General features: G+C 39.6%; 1 protein-coding gene across 2 annotated transcripts in view; it reads right to left on the bottom strand.

Annotated features, from left to right (window-relative positions):
- CCSER1 (coiled-coil serine rich protein 1) overlaps nt 1-17,378 on the bottom strand; it is a 709,611-nt gene that overhangs the window by 141,687 nt on the left and 550,546 nt on the right. For both annotated transcript variants that reach the window (XM_077814383.1, XM_077814384.1), the window contains exon 7: nt 9,230-9,307. In XM_077814383.1, the coding sequence (XP_077670509.1) occupies nt 9,230-9,307 (78 nt within the window). The remainder of the gene's footprint in view (nt 1-9,229; nt 9,308-17,378) is intronic.

Below are 17,378 nucleotides of genomic sequence, written 5' to 3'. Positions count from 1 at the left end.
TCCTGGTGTTAGCTGGACACTTGTTCAATTCTTAGTGCAATACAGACAGTTCGCTCTTTAGAACAATCCTACACCATTGGGAGACATCCTTGGCCCAACTAAAGTCAATGGGATTTTGGTTATTGGTTTAAATGGGGCCAATATTTTACCCCATGTCCTTTATAATAATCCTAAATAAGTGATGGGGTAGTGGGATGTCCCAGAGTTGGGTTTTTTTCGGATGACCATGTGCCTGTAACAGATTTACTCTACTCTGCACATCAGTCACTAGCCTGAGGAGATTCAAGGTGAAGGCAGGAGGAATCAGCCATACACCTAATAAAAATACATTCTTTGAAAACTTAAGACACAGAAACGTTAGTTTGAATGACCAGGGCCTTCCAGGGAGCCTGAGGGAAAATATTCAGTCTTTGGCTTTATGACAGGTTTTCAGGGGATTGTAATCCTACAGAATTTATGCCGTACTTACCCTTTCTGCTTATCATAACATTCAGTGTCTGATAGCTCCCCTGCCTTCAGGAAGGACTGCTGGATCTGGATGAGTAGACTTTTCCCTTAGCTTTAATTCCGTTTTCCTTTCTTTGAGGAAGGCTTTGGAGAAGGAAACAAGAACTGACCTTTTCCTAGATTTGACTAATGCTTATCCTCTAGTTGTGGTCAGGCTCATGAAATTATTATAGTACAATGGTCCTCTCCGTTAAAAGGTGGACTATTTCAAGTGCTCTAAAATCCACAAGCTCACTCAGATTACCTCAAAATTTGCTATACCTCATAGGAGTGCTGGGAATGTTGTTATTCCAAATGTAGGGCAACTTAAGTAAAGGATACAGCCCTCCACTCCCTCTCAAAAGGGGGAAAAAAAAAACAGCAGCATTTTGCAAAGTCATCTTGCACTTCAATTTTTTATTTTTTTATTTATTTATTTATTTTTGCGTGGGGAGGGGGGAGGAAAGAGAACACACACCTAGAGCTCATACTATGGCTCTAATCCTTCTCAGCCTGACCTTGACTTCTCAGGATTTAGCTCCGTTAGTACATGGCACACTCTACCCCTTTGGGGATGCAATACTGAAAAAAGTTAAAAGTTAACATTTGTAACTTCAGGTCAGGGCACATGCAGCAAGACTAGGGCTCTGTTGAAGCAGGTAGGTTTCCGGGCATTTATCACAGTAATTGGGTAGCTCAAGGTGACATGCTATGTTCATTTAAGCAGAACCTAATAATTTGTGATTGACTGAAGCATCTTCCAGTAAGACATCCAGGCCCAGATTTCTGAAGATATTTAGACATTGTTCTGCTCAGCATTGCAAGAACTAAATGACTTAGGAGCATAAAGTTGTTTTCAACAGTGATTTAGACACTTAGGAGTCCCTTTGAGATACTACAGTGATAAGCACAGTATCAAAACCTGTACAGAAAAGAGTAGGCATCATACCATTACGATCTGCAGGGCTGCTTTAGTGAACTGTATACAATTTTGATTTTTCTCTGCCTTGCACAGGAAAGTCCCACTGTATTAATTAAGTAAGTTGAAGAGCTTCATCAAATTAAGGAAGCCAAACTAACTTAAAAGAGATGAATAGCATATGCACACAATGCCTGGGACAGAAGGGTGGGTGGGGGGTCATATGGTTAACATTTTGCACTATGCATCAGCAAATACAGGTTCAGTTACTCATTCTATGTGGAAGCCTTACCCGTGAAAGCAAAATACAAACAGATTCCCAAACAGGAACAGGAAGTGAGACTCAATGGGGGAGACACATTAGGGAGGAGGGGAAGGGGTCTGGAGAGATGCAAGGTGGTCCTCTAAATCAGAAGGAGGGTCTGGAATAAGCTAGCCTATCTAAATTTGCAAAGAAGGTTAAAAGTTAGGTAAGAGGAGATATATATTGACACATATTGTTTTAATCCTGTTTCTCTCTGCTTGCTAAGTTTCTATGAACAACTAAATCATACTTGTCTTTGACAAAGCAGTCATGAGTCACTTAACTGCGTACTTGTCACAAGTTCCCAGTGAGGATTCCACAGCCGGACCCAAACCCACTTGGGCCAGCTGGAATAAATTGGGTTGTGAAACAGGGAGTGTTGTAGCTCAGTGATCCAGTCTAAAGTGGGGTGAACTGTAGAATACTACTCTGGGAGAAGCGTAGGTTGAGGCATGACACTTAGGACTCCTGTGACCGCTCTCTGTCTCTCCATGGGCACTCCTAACACCTGCCTCACAGGGGTGTATGAGGATAATTTTTTTATTTATGAGCTGCTCCGATACTATGGTAAGGAGGTTTAGATATATAGAGTCCGAACTCTTCACAGACTTATTATAAGACGGGGCTCCTGCCACAATGAGTTCACAACCCAACTCAGGCTATGACCCCATACAAGTTTACCCTTGAGGGTCAGGAAGCACTGGTGTTAACATAAGCATCGGAAGTCTATCCAAAAATCAGTCAGATTTTAAGGAATAGTATAAAGAAGCAGAGGGAGGGTATTGTGCACTAGAACGGAGAGATTACCCCCATCATAAAGACTGGCCTTGAAGAAGCCACAAAGCAGAGTCTGTGGAAAGGAGCAGATTAAAAACAGTGAAGAACAGAGGATAGTGTGGTCTAAAAGGAGCAAGCGAGGAGTCAGTGGAACTGGGTGACTAATGTGGATGCTCAAGTCACTTTAGGAGAAATTATTTCTATAGAAAGAGCAAAAACAGATGCTATTGTGCCTAGGTGATGTTCAGTTAAGGCAGAATGTTCAGGCAATGAAGCTTTGGGTTCAGAGTGACAGTCTTAGAAGGCTAAATCTGCACCTGCTCAGTGGGCCAGACCACTGTGACTATTGATGAACATGCTTTTGGAGGAGAAAAAATTGTTCCATTAAAAATGATCTCATTCGAGAACGTTCAACCAAATGCTTAAAACATAGACTGGATACTTCTAATTAACAAAGTGTAAATGTGTTGTGTGTCATCAGGAATGGGCTGTACTCTTAGTATAATACAGATTTGTGATTATCTCTATTAAATACATTAGAACAAGGGCTCATTCTTTAACTAGATCCACAAAGCAATCAGTCATAAAGCTATTTGAGCTATGTTATCCAGCACTCATGATTACTTCTGTATTGACTGTTCAAAATAATTCTGTTATAAAATATCAGCTTGGTTATTGGCCAGATGGAAAGTAAATCTCCGGATATAGATCTACATAAAAATGCCACTGGCTACCGAAGAATCACATGCTTTAGCACTCGGAAAGACTGTTAAATATAGCCAGTATCCAGGCTACAGCTCCCACAGAAATAGATTTGCAGAAAAAAGGAGCTAGAGGATGAATGGGAGAACTATTAGCCGAGTCCTACCCTCCCTTTCAGTAGCATTGCCAGGGATCGTTCACTTTCATTACTTGTGCTGCTGCTGCCGCCATTTCTCACTCTCAGAATTAGCATCAAAAGTACTAATTACAGAAGGCAGAACGCAGTAGTCTGGGATAATAAATGCTAAAGGAAATTCTCAGCTCCATCGAAGTAGGACAGAGGACACAGGGATTTGTTTCTTAAATTCAAATGCCTAATTAGTAAAATAGGTTTAAGATTAAGGCTGCATCTCAAATGCAGTTCATTATTAACAACATTCATACTGCGGTAGCAACTACAAACCAGTCAGACTGGGACCCCGTTGTACCGGGTGCTGTACAAATATAAAATAAATGACAGACTCAGCATTCTTTTCTTAAAGGCTCCGTCATTAAACTCCAGTAGTACTTGAAAAATAAAAGTGTGTTTATAAGTAAGGGCAGTGTCCTGTGCATGGTTAAAACCAATATTTTCCAGTAAAAGCTTGGTGTTAATGTATGATTAACTACACTGATTGATTACAAAGTATCTCCAAGATATTCCTGCCTGCAAATAGCCTTACATTCTTTAAAACATACACTAGTGATAATTTCCTGACTTGTACCTTGTTTAGATAAAGTTTGAACCCAACGGTAGCGCCAATGACTCCTCATCATTATAGGTTATTGCACCCTATTTCAGACACGCTTAATAACTGGAAGGATACTGCAGAAAAGTTAAGAGACTCCCTAGCCAGCATGGAAGGAAAGATACACATGGCATGTTCTGTGGGGTAATTTCTTCCAAGGACCCCAAGTATCATGGAAGTCTGCCATTAGAATACAGGAGGGAGGGAAAGGGTCACAGGCAGAAAAAGCAGCCAGCTTATCTCATCTTGGGGGGTGGGGTGGGGGGAGAATATCATGTTTACAAGAGCTAGTTCTCCCCCCACATATATATCTACCAGAAATCGTGGGAAAATAATTTCTCTCTGGTTGGTAGTTTCATCGGTGATGAGTAGTATTTTTTTACATGTCTGACATTATCATGCATTTGTGGTCACTCTAATTAATGGACTGAGCATCCTCAACTCCTAGTGGACCACAACAGCCATTTAGCAGGACTGAGTAAGGAGGGAAAATGATCATGTCCTGAAAATACCAATAATGATGCCTTGGAAGTTGATCTTAAAAGTTAATTTTTCATTAAAAAACCCTCCCTCTACCCCTACACACACACCCCCCTCTACCTTCCTTGGGTTGGTTTTCAAAATGCATCTACCCCCAAAAATGAAAATGTTAGCTAGCTGGTTATTAAAGGAGTACTCGGTACACGAATAATACTGTTCTTTAATAACAGCTTGAAACTACTATGGATGTAACAAAATCTCATTCACATTGGCTGCTATTTAATCATTATAATGAAGGATGACCACTAGCATTGAGGTTATATGAGAGTTGCCATTCTAACCTCCTGTTTTCAAGTTGTTCCTAACTTTCTACAATTTTCAACTTTCAGAAGGATATTTTCCAGGCTTAGGCCCTGATCCTACAAGACACTCCATATGCTTTGGATAGGACTATGCCTCTATCCAAAGTGGATTTTTCTCAGACGCACCACACAAAAAAAGCTTAAGCAAAAAACCTTCAACTGAAAATGAGAAAATGAAGAGGTTTATTTTTCATTCGGAGGGAAACTAACTTCTTTAAAAAAAAATCTTTAACTGTAGAAATAGCTGAGGATAGAAAGTGTCTAATTGAAAACTGGATTTGATTTGAATGAGATAAGATCTTTCGAAAACAGCACTGTCTGCAGGCATGTCTGAACAACATTTTTATGCGAAGGTTCTAAAATGCATAGCTACAGAATGCTGCTCTGTATGTAAGTGTGAGCCTTACCTAGCTATGCGAAGAAAAGTATACTGAAGACATGCACTTATTTGTCAGCCTTCTGGCTACTCTGCAAAGTTCTTCTTTCCTCCAGGCAAAAGCTGACTCTTCCATTACAGTAATGAGGTGAATGTCTTCAAATATATTATTTTTTTATTTATTCATTTTTTATGAGGGGATTTTTCTTTTTTTTTTTTTAAACTGTGAGTGGCCCCGGAGGATGGTTTATTTTATTTCTTGTTTTCATTGCAAGGTTTGCATTCTAATTCTTGCGCAACATGTAGAACTACAAATAGATGCTGTATTCACCGAAATATCTCAAATTGATCGAATCAAATTAAAAAAAAAGGGTCCAGCTGCTGCCTCTCTCACTGAATTGGGAGTTGCCTCTGAGTCTTTCCAAATCCCCTCTCATATAATTTGGAGTTCACAGATGAACATGATCTGATATGTGGTAAATATAATGGCAAAGTGCTGCAGGATCCATTACAGGTGGAAGCTGGGCCATAAATTAATCTGGGATGTTATGAATGGTAGGGGAAATGGCATAGCAGGGATTATTCTGGGAGCTTTACCTCCAACTTTCTGGTGATTAAAATCATAACCTTAATGTTGCAACAACAGTCTTAACACCAACTTGCATTTATATAGCACATAACCCAAAAGGCTCTGCATTACAACTATAAATTTTGCTTTAGTCTAGTTGGATAATAGGATTAGGATTATGGGATTTCTTTCTTTACAGAGGACTATAGATTTTCTCCCACAGAAGAGAAATACAAGGAAGGACAGCTTTAACTTCCAGGATAATCTCAGTATTGAAAGATCATGAGTAGTGATTTGGTTTAATTTCACAATCTAATGTAAAAGCTCAGTTGTGTACAGAAGATCATTAACTAGCCCAAAGACTTAGTGCTTGTAACTCTGTTGTTTAGTTCCACCTCTGTTGTCTTCGGGGGAGCAGAGAGGTGGGAGGGGAGTATGATCGCACTAGCCAGAGTAATACATTGCCTGTCATCAAAAGCCAATATTACATGCTGACAGTATTTGGAAAGGCCTATAGCTTGTAAAGCCACTCACTCACATTATTGCTGAAACAATATTGCTTTCTCTTGGAGCGAGTCAGGAAGCAATAACAGAAAAAAAAAATTGTTGCATTTTATATTACTTTATTTCTACTTAATGGCATTGGCTGAGAGATGTATTTGACTTTCTCTTGTGCCTGACCTCAAAATGTACATGAATTCCAGAACAAAGTAGTTATCCTGTTCTCAAAAGTGAATGTAAATGAAAAAAGGTGCCAGTGATAAATCGCTGCAGTCAAAACATGCTTATTTTATTGTGAGTACCCTGTACCATTTTCACAGCATATAGCATAAAATGAAGTAACATTTAAGTCTACTTATTGGAACAACACTGGCTATTTGGCTCTTTTACACGCCAATCTTAGGTATTCAAACACAATCTTCTGTTAAAAGTTAATACACTATAGTGTAATTGGCCTAAATCTTTTGGAGTCAGTGGAGCTCTGCTGATTGATAGCGGCTGAGGATCTAGTCCTAAATGACTAGATTAACTGTTTAGGGCTAGATTCTCACCCTTACTCATGCTGAGTAGTACCTTGATATGCAAGTAGTCTCATTGATCTCAAGAGTATTGGGAAGGATTGATGAATTTAGTGGGATGAGGAGGAGTTTAACATTTAACACACTGAATTTTGTTTCTGCAATGTGGGTCCAATTCTTGGTCCTGACCCTGTGCCCTCAGCTCCAACACCACAAAGGCACTTAACGCCACCTTAAACAGGCAGCTGTGGATTCCCCTCAGATTAGAGGGGATGTTAGTGGGAGGAGAGGGACAGTGCCAGCAGGCTAATCCCACTGGGATAGATTAGAGAAGCTGTTCAATGCAATAATCCGGGACTGTTTTGGGTCTCAGACACCAGGACTAGTTAAATGGAAAACTGACCCGTCAGCTGCACCAAGCTTTGGACCTGTATGTCTGCGTGCTACTGTCCCAGTTTCCATTAAATCCCTATTCCTTTGCAAAGAAAAAAGAGTGGATGCAAACACAGAGTACAGTATTTTAGTGCTTTATGCAAAAATATTTATACTCTCAAGGAAGTATTTGGATTGTCAAGGCACAGCAAATCTTATAACCCATAGAAGAAGCAGTTCCACTTTCAGAATTCCAGCAAAAACAACCATGTTTGAACCATTTTAGTCAACCATCAGCACTCTCTCTTGCCCCCTCTTCTCTTGGTACCCTGAAGCCACTGTTTAAGTAACTCCTCAGTATATATTCTTGAGTTTCATGCCCAAGCACAATAAAGATAATTTGTGTTAAGGCTCTCATTCAGTCACCACTCTGTTCACATGGCTGGGGGCAACCCAAAAACAATTGCATCAAGGAGTCATTGTGTTTGACTAGGCAAAAACACCTATTCATTCTCACTTATTACATAATGGAAAGGAACACTCTCTCTGTGACATGATAAAGGCTGCCCAAGTACTGCTTTCCAAAGCACCTTTAGCAACAATTAGCTGGATTTAGCTACAGAACTGTAGCAAAAACAATGAAGAGTCCTTGTGGCACCTTAGAGACTAACAAATTTATTTGGGCATAAGCTTTCGTGGGCTAAAACCCACTTCATTAGATGCCTGGAGTGGAACATATAGTAGGGAGGTATAAATATACAGCATATGAAAAGATGGGAGTTGCCTTACCACGTGGGGGGTCAGTGCTAATGAGACATTTCAATTGACAGCAGGATACCAAGGGAGGAAAAATAACTTTTGTAGTGGAAATGAGAGTGGCCCATTTCAAACAGTTGACAAGGAGGTGTGATTAACAGTAGCGGGAAATTAGTAAGGAGAAAATTAGGTTTAGGTTTTGTAATGACCCAACCACCCCCAGTCTTTATTCAGGCCTAATGTGATTGTGTCCAGTTTGCAAATTAATTCCAGTTCTGCAGTTTCAGGTTAGTCTGTTTTTGAAGGGTTTTTTGTTGAAGAATTGCCACTTTTAGGTCTGTTACTGAGTGACCATAGAGATTGAAGTGTTCTCCTACTAGTTTTTGAATGTTATGATTCCTGATGTCAGATTTGTGTCCATTTATTCTTTTGCATAGAGACTGTGCAGTTTGGCCAATGTACATGGCAGAGGGGCATTGCTGGCACATGATGGCATGTATCGCATCGGTAGATGTGCAGGTGGACGAGCCCCTGATGGTGTGGCTGATATGGTATACCTCCCTACTGTATGTTCCACTCCATGATTCTGATGAATTGGGTTTTAGCCCACGAAAGCTTATGCCCAGATAAATTTGTTAGTCTCTAAGGTGCCACAAGGACCTCTCATTGTTTTTGCTGATACAGACTAATACTGCTACCATTCCGAGAACTGTAGCAGTCGACCCATGCTAGCCCCATTTCTAAAGAGTTATTTGTTTGATTTCTTTACCACTTTTGGCCCAATAGTACATTTACAAAGTAGTATTTTAAAGTTACTTTCTTTCACAATTTAAGTTCCTAAGCATATTTAGTATCAGAATGATCTGATATCAGATTTAAGTGTTTTGCAATGGATCTACTATAAAACTGTTTCTGGCCAGAGGACTTAATGGTGATGGATTAGTAAATTGATGTACAAAAACATAAGTTAGATTAAAACACAAAGTAAACAGAAATCAAAGGAAGATATCAGAGATATCACATATAAACATGTCACAACCTTAGCAGACTGAAACAAAATCTTTTTTTGTTTTTCAAAGATGGTTTATACCTTTAACCTTGATCATCAGAAGAAAAATAACCCTCCTACAATCAAAACATTTTATTTTCACATCTTCTCAAGTGCATACAATGATGTTATCAGCTTGCTCAGAAGAATACTAAAATATCAGCTGGTACCAATTTAATAAAAGGAAAGTGCTATTAAGGGCACCTCACAGAAAAAACAACATAATAAGCCAACAGTCATAAAATATTTATTCTACAATGAATTCACTTTACCTTGAAAGGCACTGGCTCTTCAGTAAGTGGGCTAACAGGAAGTGAAGTGGTACTACTGGCAGGACTCATCTCTGCACTCTGTAAAAAAACCAAAAAACAAAAAACCACATCAGTAGTAACACTTTTAAGTTTGGGACACAAACATATTAGGTTTTGCAGTTTAGCTACCTGATGCTGCTTCAATTTTTCATCTAGACAAGTAAAAGAAGAAACACCTCACATGTTAAAACTAACAATTACTAGCAAGCTATACTATATTCTCTGAAATGCGACAAGAATTTAAATACTTCATTTATGGATAAATTACATCCCCATGCACACATTTTGACTTAACGCCCAATAAAATGAATAAACTATTAAGATATGCACACAGATATATGTGCATTTAGAGGAGAATATCAGGCAACTATTTGGAACAAATGCCCTCCCTGCATGCAGAACAAACCATGGTGGACAATCTGGATTGATTGATTTTTTCTTAATTGCCAAGTCATCAAAATTATAGAAAAAGTATATGAAGAATGTCAAGGAGGTTGGTATAAAGCACAGGAGTAACTAATAATATTGAAATATTGACTAGCTGTTAATTATTAAGTTTAGAGGTGACACTAACTTGGGGCATGCTGCTACAAGGAAAGAGTTGGGGAAAAAAAAAAAAACACTCACAAGAAACTAACCTGGACAAAAAAAATACAAGCAATATAAAGTATGCCTGAAAATAAAAACAAAACAAAAAAAAACAACAGAACAGACAAACATTCAATGGAAAGGAAATATTTTACAACTTTCATGTCATAAAAAAAACTTTAACAAGTAATGGACAGCACAGTAGACATGTTTGCATGTGTAGCCAAAGTGGCATTTGCTTTCTGTGCAATTCTATTGCATTGCAGAACAATTTATATTTATTTTACTTATGCAATAGGCCCACCGTAGGGCCAATTTTGTAGCCAATATGAATCTGTAGCTCCACTGATCTAGCCTATACTTTCTTGGCGAACAATACTATACAGACATATACCATAATCAATCTAAACTGACACAATGTCACTAATAGCAATAAAAACTCCTTGAGCAAAACCGAAAAACTTTCTGCTCACTCCCCCTCTAGAAGCGTAAGTAAATAAATACAACTGACTTTGCAACATACCCTGAAAGTCACCAGAAACTAGCTCTTCCGGACAAGACAAATTCAAATTGCAGGCCCTCTAATGAGAGTTTCCTGTCCCAAAAACATACAAATATGAGGACCGCCAACCTGCGCGTTCCAAAATTATCTTAACTGCTGAAGGCACTACATCTTTAATATAAATAAAGCCCAAATCATAACTTTACAACTCAAAACGCACCATCCTAACTTGCAGCTGGAAATGAACTGAAAGTCAGTGGAGCCTTTATAGAGCAGGCATAGTGTGGTCTGTGAGAGAAACTTTAACAAAGGGCAGACTGATAGCTGTATTCTGCATGAGCTGCAGTTTCTGGGTAGTCTTAAAGTGTAGTCTAATGTAGGGTCAAAAAAAATATCAGAATGCTAGAGCTGCCTTCTCATGAACTTTTCCAACAATCTCAATCATTTTACACTGTTAGCAACTTTGGCCAATATCTTTACTAGTGTAAATTAAGTAATTTCAATGGTGATATAGCAGTTCACAGCAGCAGAGAATCAAGTGAAATAGTAAGTAACCAAGGGTAGTTTCTTGAGCAATTAAGAAAACAAACAAACAAACAAACAAAAAGAACCCACCCCATTGCTTTGAACATCAGCTTGCCTTCCTGAAGGGAAGCATTTACAACCTAAAATGCCCAAACAAACTCCTTTCTTCCTTTGTGGCTGATAAATGTCTATTTGTCAGAATCACTTATTACAGTGACGCTCTCAATGCATATCCAGAACTTCTGTGAGAAATTATTCCAGAGAGGACTTCATATTGGACATCTCCTGTCCCACTTCTGTTCTCACAGAAACAGCCAACTAGCCTGAAACTAAATCCACTTATTTGTGAATTACCTAGACAACACCACACAATTGGGTTCCCTTCCTGGCTCTTATCACAAACTTCTGATGTTATTTGAGCAAGACTGTTTTGTTTGTGAATGATGATAAACACTGTTTAATGTTAGTCAAGGTTGCTTTATTGCTTTCACCAATAAAGAATTAGGAAACACAAAGTTAAGGACTAAAAAGTGAAGTTGAGCTGAGTTTGAGTTAGGAAATGCCTGAATGAAGGTTGCCTATGCAAACTTAATTTGGCCCCCTTCTGTGTATGCCATTAGTTACATGACCTCATTTCCCCTCTCTTCCCCCTCCCCCCAAACAGGAACCCTCATTCATTCAGTGCATGGGGCAGATGTGCTATGTAGATGAATTGGGATTGATCAGTGAAGGAGTCTGTCTGTAGGACCCCTGACTTATTTGTTGAAGAAGCTGGAAGGTGTGCAATGAACAAAGGAGGGGATTGCAGGAAGAGTGGACACCAATTTCCCACATGATGCAGAGCAAGTTACTTACACCCAACTTTTCACAGATAGTCTCTTCTGCACATAACTGAAGTCTGTATCATAATGTTTACAGGTAAAGGAGCTGAATTTAGGTTGTATGAGCAACATTCATTCTGCCATTTCCTAACTTCAGAACACTTGACTTTGCAGCCTTTGAGTCATCTTCATAGGTCTATTTTTTTTTTGTTTTAACTGATTGATGAGAGCAACCTCTACTAATGGTTAAAGTTTTGTTTGTGAATGTCTTGATTTTAATACAAAGAAAAATGTTCGTTCATGTGTGTTATTTTAATAATAAAGCACTTACACATTTGTTCATCTTCAATGTATGTTGTATTATCATGATCTCATGATTTCATCACAGTGTCAAGTAATTAAACTGTATTCACACAAAGCTTTAAATGCAACTTCAGTTTTACTACATCTCCTAAGTTATTAATTATTGCTACAGTAAAAGAAAACTGAGTAGGGACTCATTGGGTCACTTCTCGTGGGTATCCAGGGTTGTGAGGCACCTGACCACCCCCCAACTTAAGTATGAGTGAGTCTTGCCTGTGTCCCCTAGGTGTCACCTCCCTGACTTCACCAGCTCCAGGCAACACAAATCCCAGGCAACACAAGCCTCTTAGCATATGCAGGCTCTGTTATCTGTCTGCAGGTTACTAGAGGCACATTCCAACCCCCAAAGCCCTTTGAGCATCCCCTGGAGTGTTCAGTCCCTGATCTGCTGGACACTCAGAATTCATAGATCCATTTCCCCCTGAGGAACAGTACCCCGCTTACCAGTTCCATCTTAGACCATCTCTCTGTTTAACCCATAGAACTTGCGTATGTTTACAATGAAAGCAAGTTAAAGTTTATTTAGCCAACTATAGAGATTTGAAAGGTAGCAAGTTGAATTATGGAAAAGAAATGGTTACATGTAAAACCAAATCCTGACACACATTCTAGAGCTTAGATTCAATTAACAAGATACTTTGCTGCCTAACGAAGTTTAGATCACAAAAGTATTTGTGGTGTTTTCCAATCTGGCTAGCTGTGACCCTCCTTTCATAAGATAAAACACACTAGCAGTTTGTCTCCTCGGTGAAAGATTCAGGATATACCTCAGTAACCCCAGATATACCCCCCATTGTCTTTACTTAAATAGACAGGCCTGCCATTTTGGTTTTGTTCCTGCAGTTTCTCTCTCTCTCTCCCGCTCTCATGTGATTCTGCAATCTTTTCATTAGCACCAAGCTCAGTAACGCAAATAGATCTCCACTGTGAAGCACACAATACACAATATACACATGAGTACACAGAGAAAGACAAGTATTTCTTCCTTTGTACCTGACAGGAGCATGTTTATCACCTTCTGGTGACCCGCTTTAACTCACACACCTTAAGAAAAGAGTTTTCCAGTGCAGATACATAATTCTTTAAATGTTAACTGTACATACATTTTGCAATGACTGATGGACCAGTAGGCTGTTGGCTCCTGGTAGAGACATCACATGCCACCCCGAATTCATAAAATAGACCTCACACAATTAAGGATTAATTTGAATAAGCTGGGCTTCTGGAGATAAAGGTTCTATGTTAGCTGCAGGCTTGCAGTTTTTGCTCATCAGAACGGGAGGGAAGAAAAAAAGAGTCAACAAATTGAGACTGAAGGAAGTAAGTGGATGAAAACCTTGAATTCGGGTAACTTTGATACAGAAGTGTATTACGACTAAGATTGTTAGGAATGCTTGTTGATAAGTAGTTTACTGAAGTTAGGAGAAGTGATGACACAGTAGGGGTCACTGTGATTTGGGTGTTTTGTAAAAGTTAGTTTTAAAAAGACTTGACGTTTGACCTATGTCTCAGGGATGTAGCCTTTGCCATCCCTGTGGAAATCCACCCAAATTTAACCAAGTTATAAGTTTTTGAAAAGTCATATTTGCATATGCTAAATAGAGGCTTCTTAGAATGTAGCAGCTAAAAATCTCCTAAAATTCCATCTTCACTGAGCATGTTCGAGCCTTTCACATATCCCAGTGTTGACCAGACTGAATATGCACAATCTCACTGTGTAAATGAGCACTCTCACTCCAGCACAGAGCTAACAAGGTGAAGCCAAACTTTCCCTCTCTTGGCTACTTCCAGGTGTTCAGTGCTGGCATGAGCCTGGGCCCCAGACCACAGAACAGGGAGCTGATCTCTCCATGATCCTCCTGCCCACACCCACCACATTGTGGATAGCAGAAGCTGCCTGATTTGAAGGCAGAGGAAAATGACAGGATGTAATCAAATAATTAAAGATAGTTTCATAATGCATATGAACAGGAAAGTCAAATTAATGTTCACAGGCCACCTTAATTTTGGCATTTCCTAATTGTTGTGTTTGATGTTGCAACCTGAATAGTGTGCTTATAACATAGGATGGAGTTTTTTTGGTCTATATACAAATACAACTTCTACCAAAATACTTTGTCAAGAGCTCTTCCTCTCAACAAAGGATATCTGCCATATATTTCTTTTGTACACGTTGGCATTTATCTTAAGATACACAACTCCTGGCAGCACATAAGTATGCAGTAGTTTCCAAAGCCTGTATAAACTCCAGTAAGGTCTCATTTGATTGTATGTGTCATGTAGCATTGAAATTCAAAAGTATATGTTGCCTCAAACTATTCTCTAATCAGATCAAAGTGATATCACTATTAGGTTTGTTGTCATCCTCCCGGGCCTCCATGTTTTTCCTACACAATTCTGCTGTTTACAATAGTTCAAACTATTTCCTCCAACATTCTGAAAGTCAAAACATTTCAGCTTGGAGCAATCCAGAGCCTTGGTATGTGGAAAAAAAAATCAGAGAGGGGGAAAAAAATCTTGAAAAGGCACATTCAATTCTGATAATATATATTCAATTGTTTAAAATAATTTACCAGACCAACAATATATAGGGGCACATTGTAAATGCTGCATTTCTTTAAAAATATTAGTCATTTTCCAACCTTGGTTAGACCGTGTCAACACTTGTTCTATAAATGAAAACAGATTTACCTCACTTCATAAACTGGGATTGTGCTAGATACAGGCTAGATGCCTTTAATCTGATCTTCTGTAGGAAGAGAGTAATGTATCAAACTTGGTTAATTGTACCATAAAATACATGTAATGTCTTCTGTATAATCCACCGAAAGAAGGCAATTTAATTTGTTACAAGTGTTTCTCCATAAGGGTAAGCAGTGTGAGGATAGTGGGCAGACACCAACTTCTCTTGAGATCAGTATCAAAATGTATTGATGCAACATGTTAATACTGACAGATTTCAGAGTAGCAGCCGTGTTAGTCTGTATTCGCAAAAAGAAAAGGAGGACTTGTGGCATCTCAGAGACTAACAACTTTATTTGAGCATAAGCTTTCCTGAGCTACAGCTCACTTCATCGGATGCATCATGAAAGCTTATGCTCAAATAAAGTTGTTAGTCTCTAAGGTGCCACATGTACTTCTTTTCTTTTTGTGAATACTGACAGAGAAAATCTTCAGTGGTTATTAGAGCCAGAAAACACATAAATCTTGATAATAACCAAAGAAAGGAGAAGACAGACTGTCTACTTTATAGTTTTTACAAAGGGGGAGTGGAGGAGTGTTGAACTTAGTTTTAGTTGTATTCTAACATCAGTTACACAGTTCAATACCATTTTATAGTCTAGATGTTGAATCTAACCAGCACCTGACAGGAAAAAGTTGCAGAACAAAAAAGCCTTTTGAAAATCTGAGGGTTAACTTCTCACAGAAGTATTTCAATTCAACCATGGCCAATATAAAAATATCAAAAGAGAAGATTGCATAATTTCAGTCCGGTTGTAATGAACACATGAACAAGCTGTTCAGAATCTTTCTAGCACTAACCCAGCCTTATGATTGCTCTTTAAGATTAAAAATAATCAGTACCACTCTCTCTCATGAAACTCTCAGTTTGTCATGCAGCCTATGCCTCACACTAGCATTTCTAGCAGGGTACTGGTTTGCTTGCTAATTTTTCCCAGGCTGACCCTGCTCTACTGTGCTGATCAGGAATTGATCTCCCCGATGCTTTCACGGGTTTCTCCACCCACCCACCAATAGCCAACAGGTCCACTTGACCCACCACCTCAGTTCCTCCAGCAAACAAGACTGTCTAGCCTGTTCCCCAGGTTCCTCCTGATTTGGGTGGGGAAGAGAACTGATCCCAGCCTGTTTCCCTGAAACTCTGTTCTGGAGCGAGAGCAGATCCCATGGCTGCTCTGGTGTGTCACTTGGAAGAAGACAGAGAGGTTAGCTGTTCTTCCAGCCTTTCACCAGGTCAGGTACTGAAACCTCCTACCCCAAGTCAGTTCCTACTTGAGGAAGGAGTGGCTCTGAATCTCCACAGAACTCTCAAAAGTCCGCTTTAACAGGGAAGTGTCTCGGGGGATGTGACCAAGTGCTAGGAGCCTAAAACTGACCCAGCACTCTGGTCACTAAAGTACTAGCTATTACATACTTGGAGTAGTCTTATATTGAGAGATGGGTGCTCGATGGCTTAATTAGGCAGGGGGCTGATAGGTAGATTGCTCTTATTAGCTTATCTGCTGAGAACACAGTTCAAGGACAGGAAGGAAGTGTCAGGGAGATTCTGGCAGGGCCCAGGGGTTTCTTTCCCTCTCCCTCGAGTGGGCTCGGGGGAAGTTTATGTCCACTTGTATACGGCTGCACAAAGCTGTACTGATGAACTCGTAGAGGGGACCTAATAAACACGACAATGATGCTTATAAACCTGAAAAGCATCCAGCCTATTTGTGGAGGCCTAACGGACAGAGAAGGCAGCCTGCTGCCAGGGAGAAAGGTGGTTGTTTGGCTCTGTTGGATACTCAGGAAGAGGGACTGGAATGTTAAGTGGGCATCAGGAGTGCAGAGATATGGAGAAGGAAACGCAACTTATCAGGTGAAAGAGGGGAGCACTGGATGGAGGGTAGGAAATTCCACAGAGATCAGGAGGGATCAGAAGTGAGCCAGGGCTCTTCTATTTGAGGATTAGGAGCACAACAACAATTCCACTTTTCCCTCATTTGAGCATGGTCATATCCCGAATTGCCCTATATTTTAAAAAAGTTGCTCTGGTCAACATATACTCTAACTCTACATAAAATTTCCGGAATGCCAGTCTTATTTTTATAGGGTCAACTTCAAATTCCTCTTGAAGGTTGAACAACATTTTAATGCTCTTATTTTCAGATCAACTCAGAGTGAGCGTTGCATGAAGGGAATAAATCCTCACAGACAAGGCCAGATCAGTTCGAATGAAGAATAAAAAGTTGTTTCATTCTCCCTCACCACCATCGGTCTGATTAATTTTCCCCCAAAACCTCTTTTACGAGGCAAAGACAAAGAATTTAGTGTCTCCTTTAAATGTCGGGTGTCAGAGTCACAGCCGTGTTGGTCTGTATCCTCAAAAAAGAACAGGAGGACTTGTGACACCTTAGAGACAAACCAATTTATTTGAGCATAAGCTTTCGCGAGCTACAGCTCACTTCACCAGATGCATTCAGTGGAAAATACAGTGGGGAGACATATATACAGAGAACACGAAACAATGGGTGTTATACACACTGTAACCAGAGTGATCACTTAAGGTGAGCTATTCCATATAGAATCAGCT

The sequence above is a fragment of the Eretmochelys imbricata genome, chromosome 4 (genome assembly GCF_965152235.1).
Source record: "Eretmochelys imbricata isolate rEreImb1 chromosome 4, rEreImb1.hap1, whole genome shotgun sequence".
In the NCBI taxonomy this organism is placed as follows: Eukaryota; Metazoa; Chordata; order Testudines; family Cheloniidae; genus Eretmochelys; species Eretmochelys imbricata.
The sequence above is the reverse complement of the archived record's forward strand: the minus strand, read 5'-3'. Positions and strand labels throughout refer to the sequence as shown.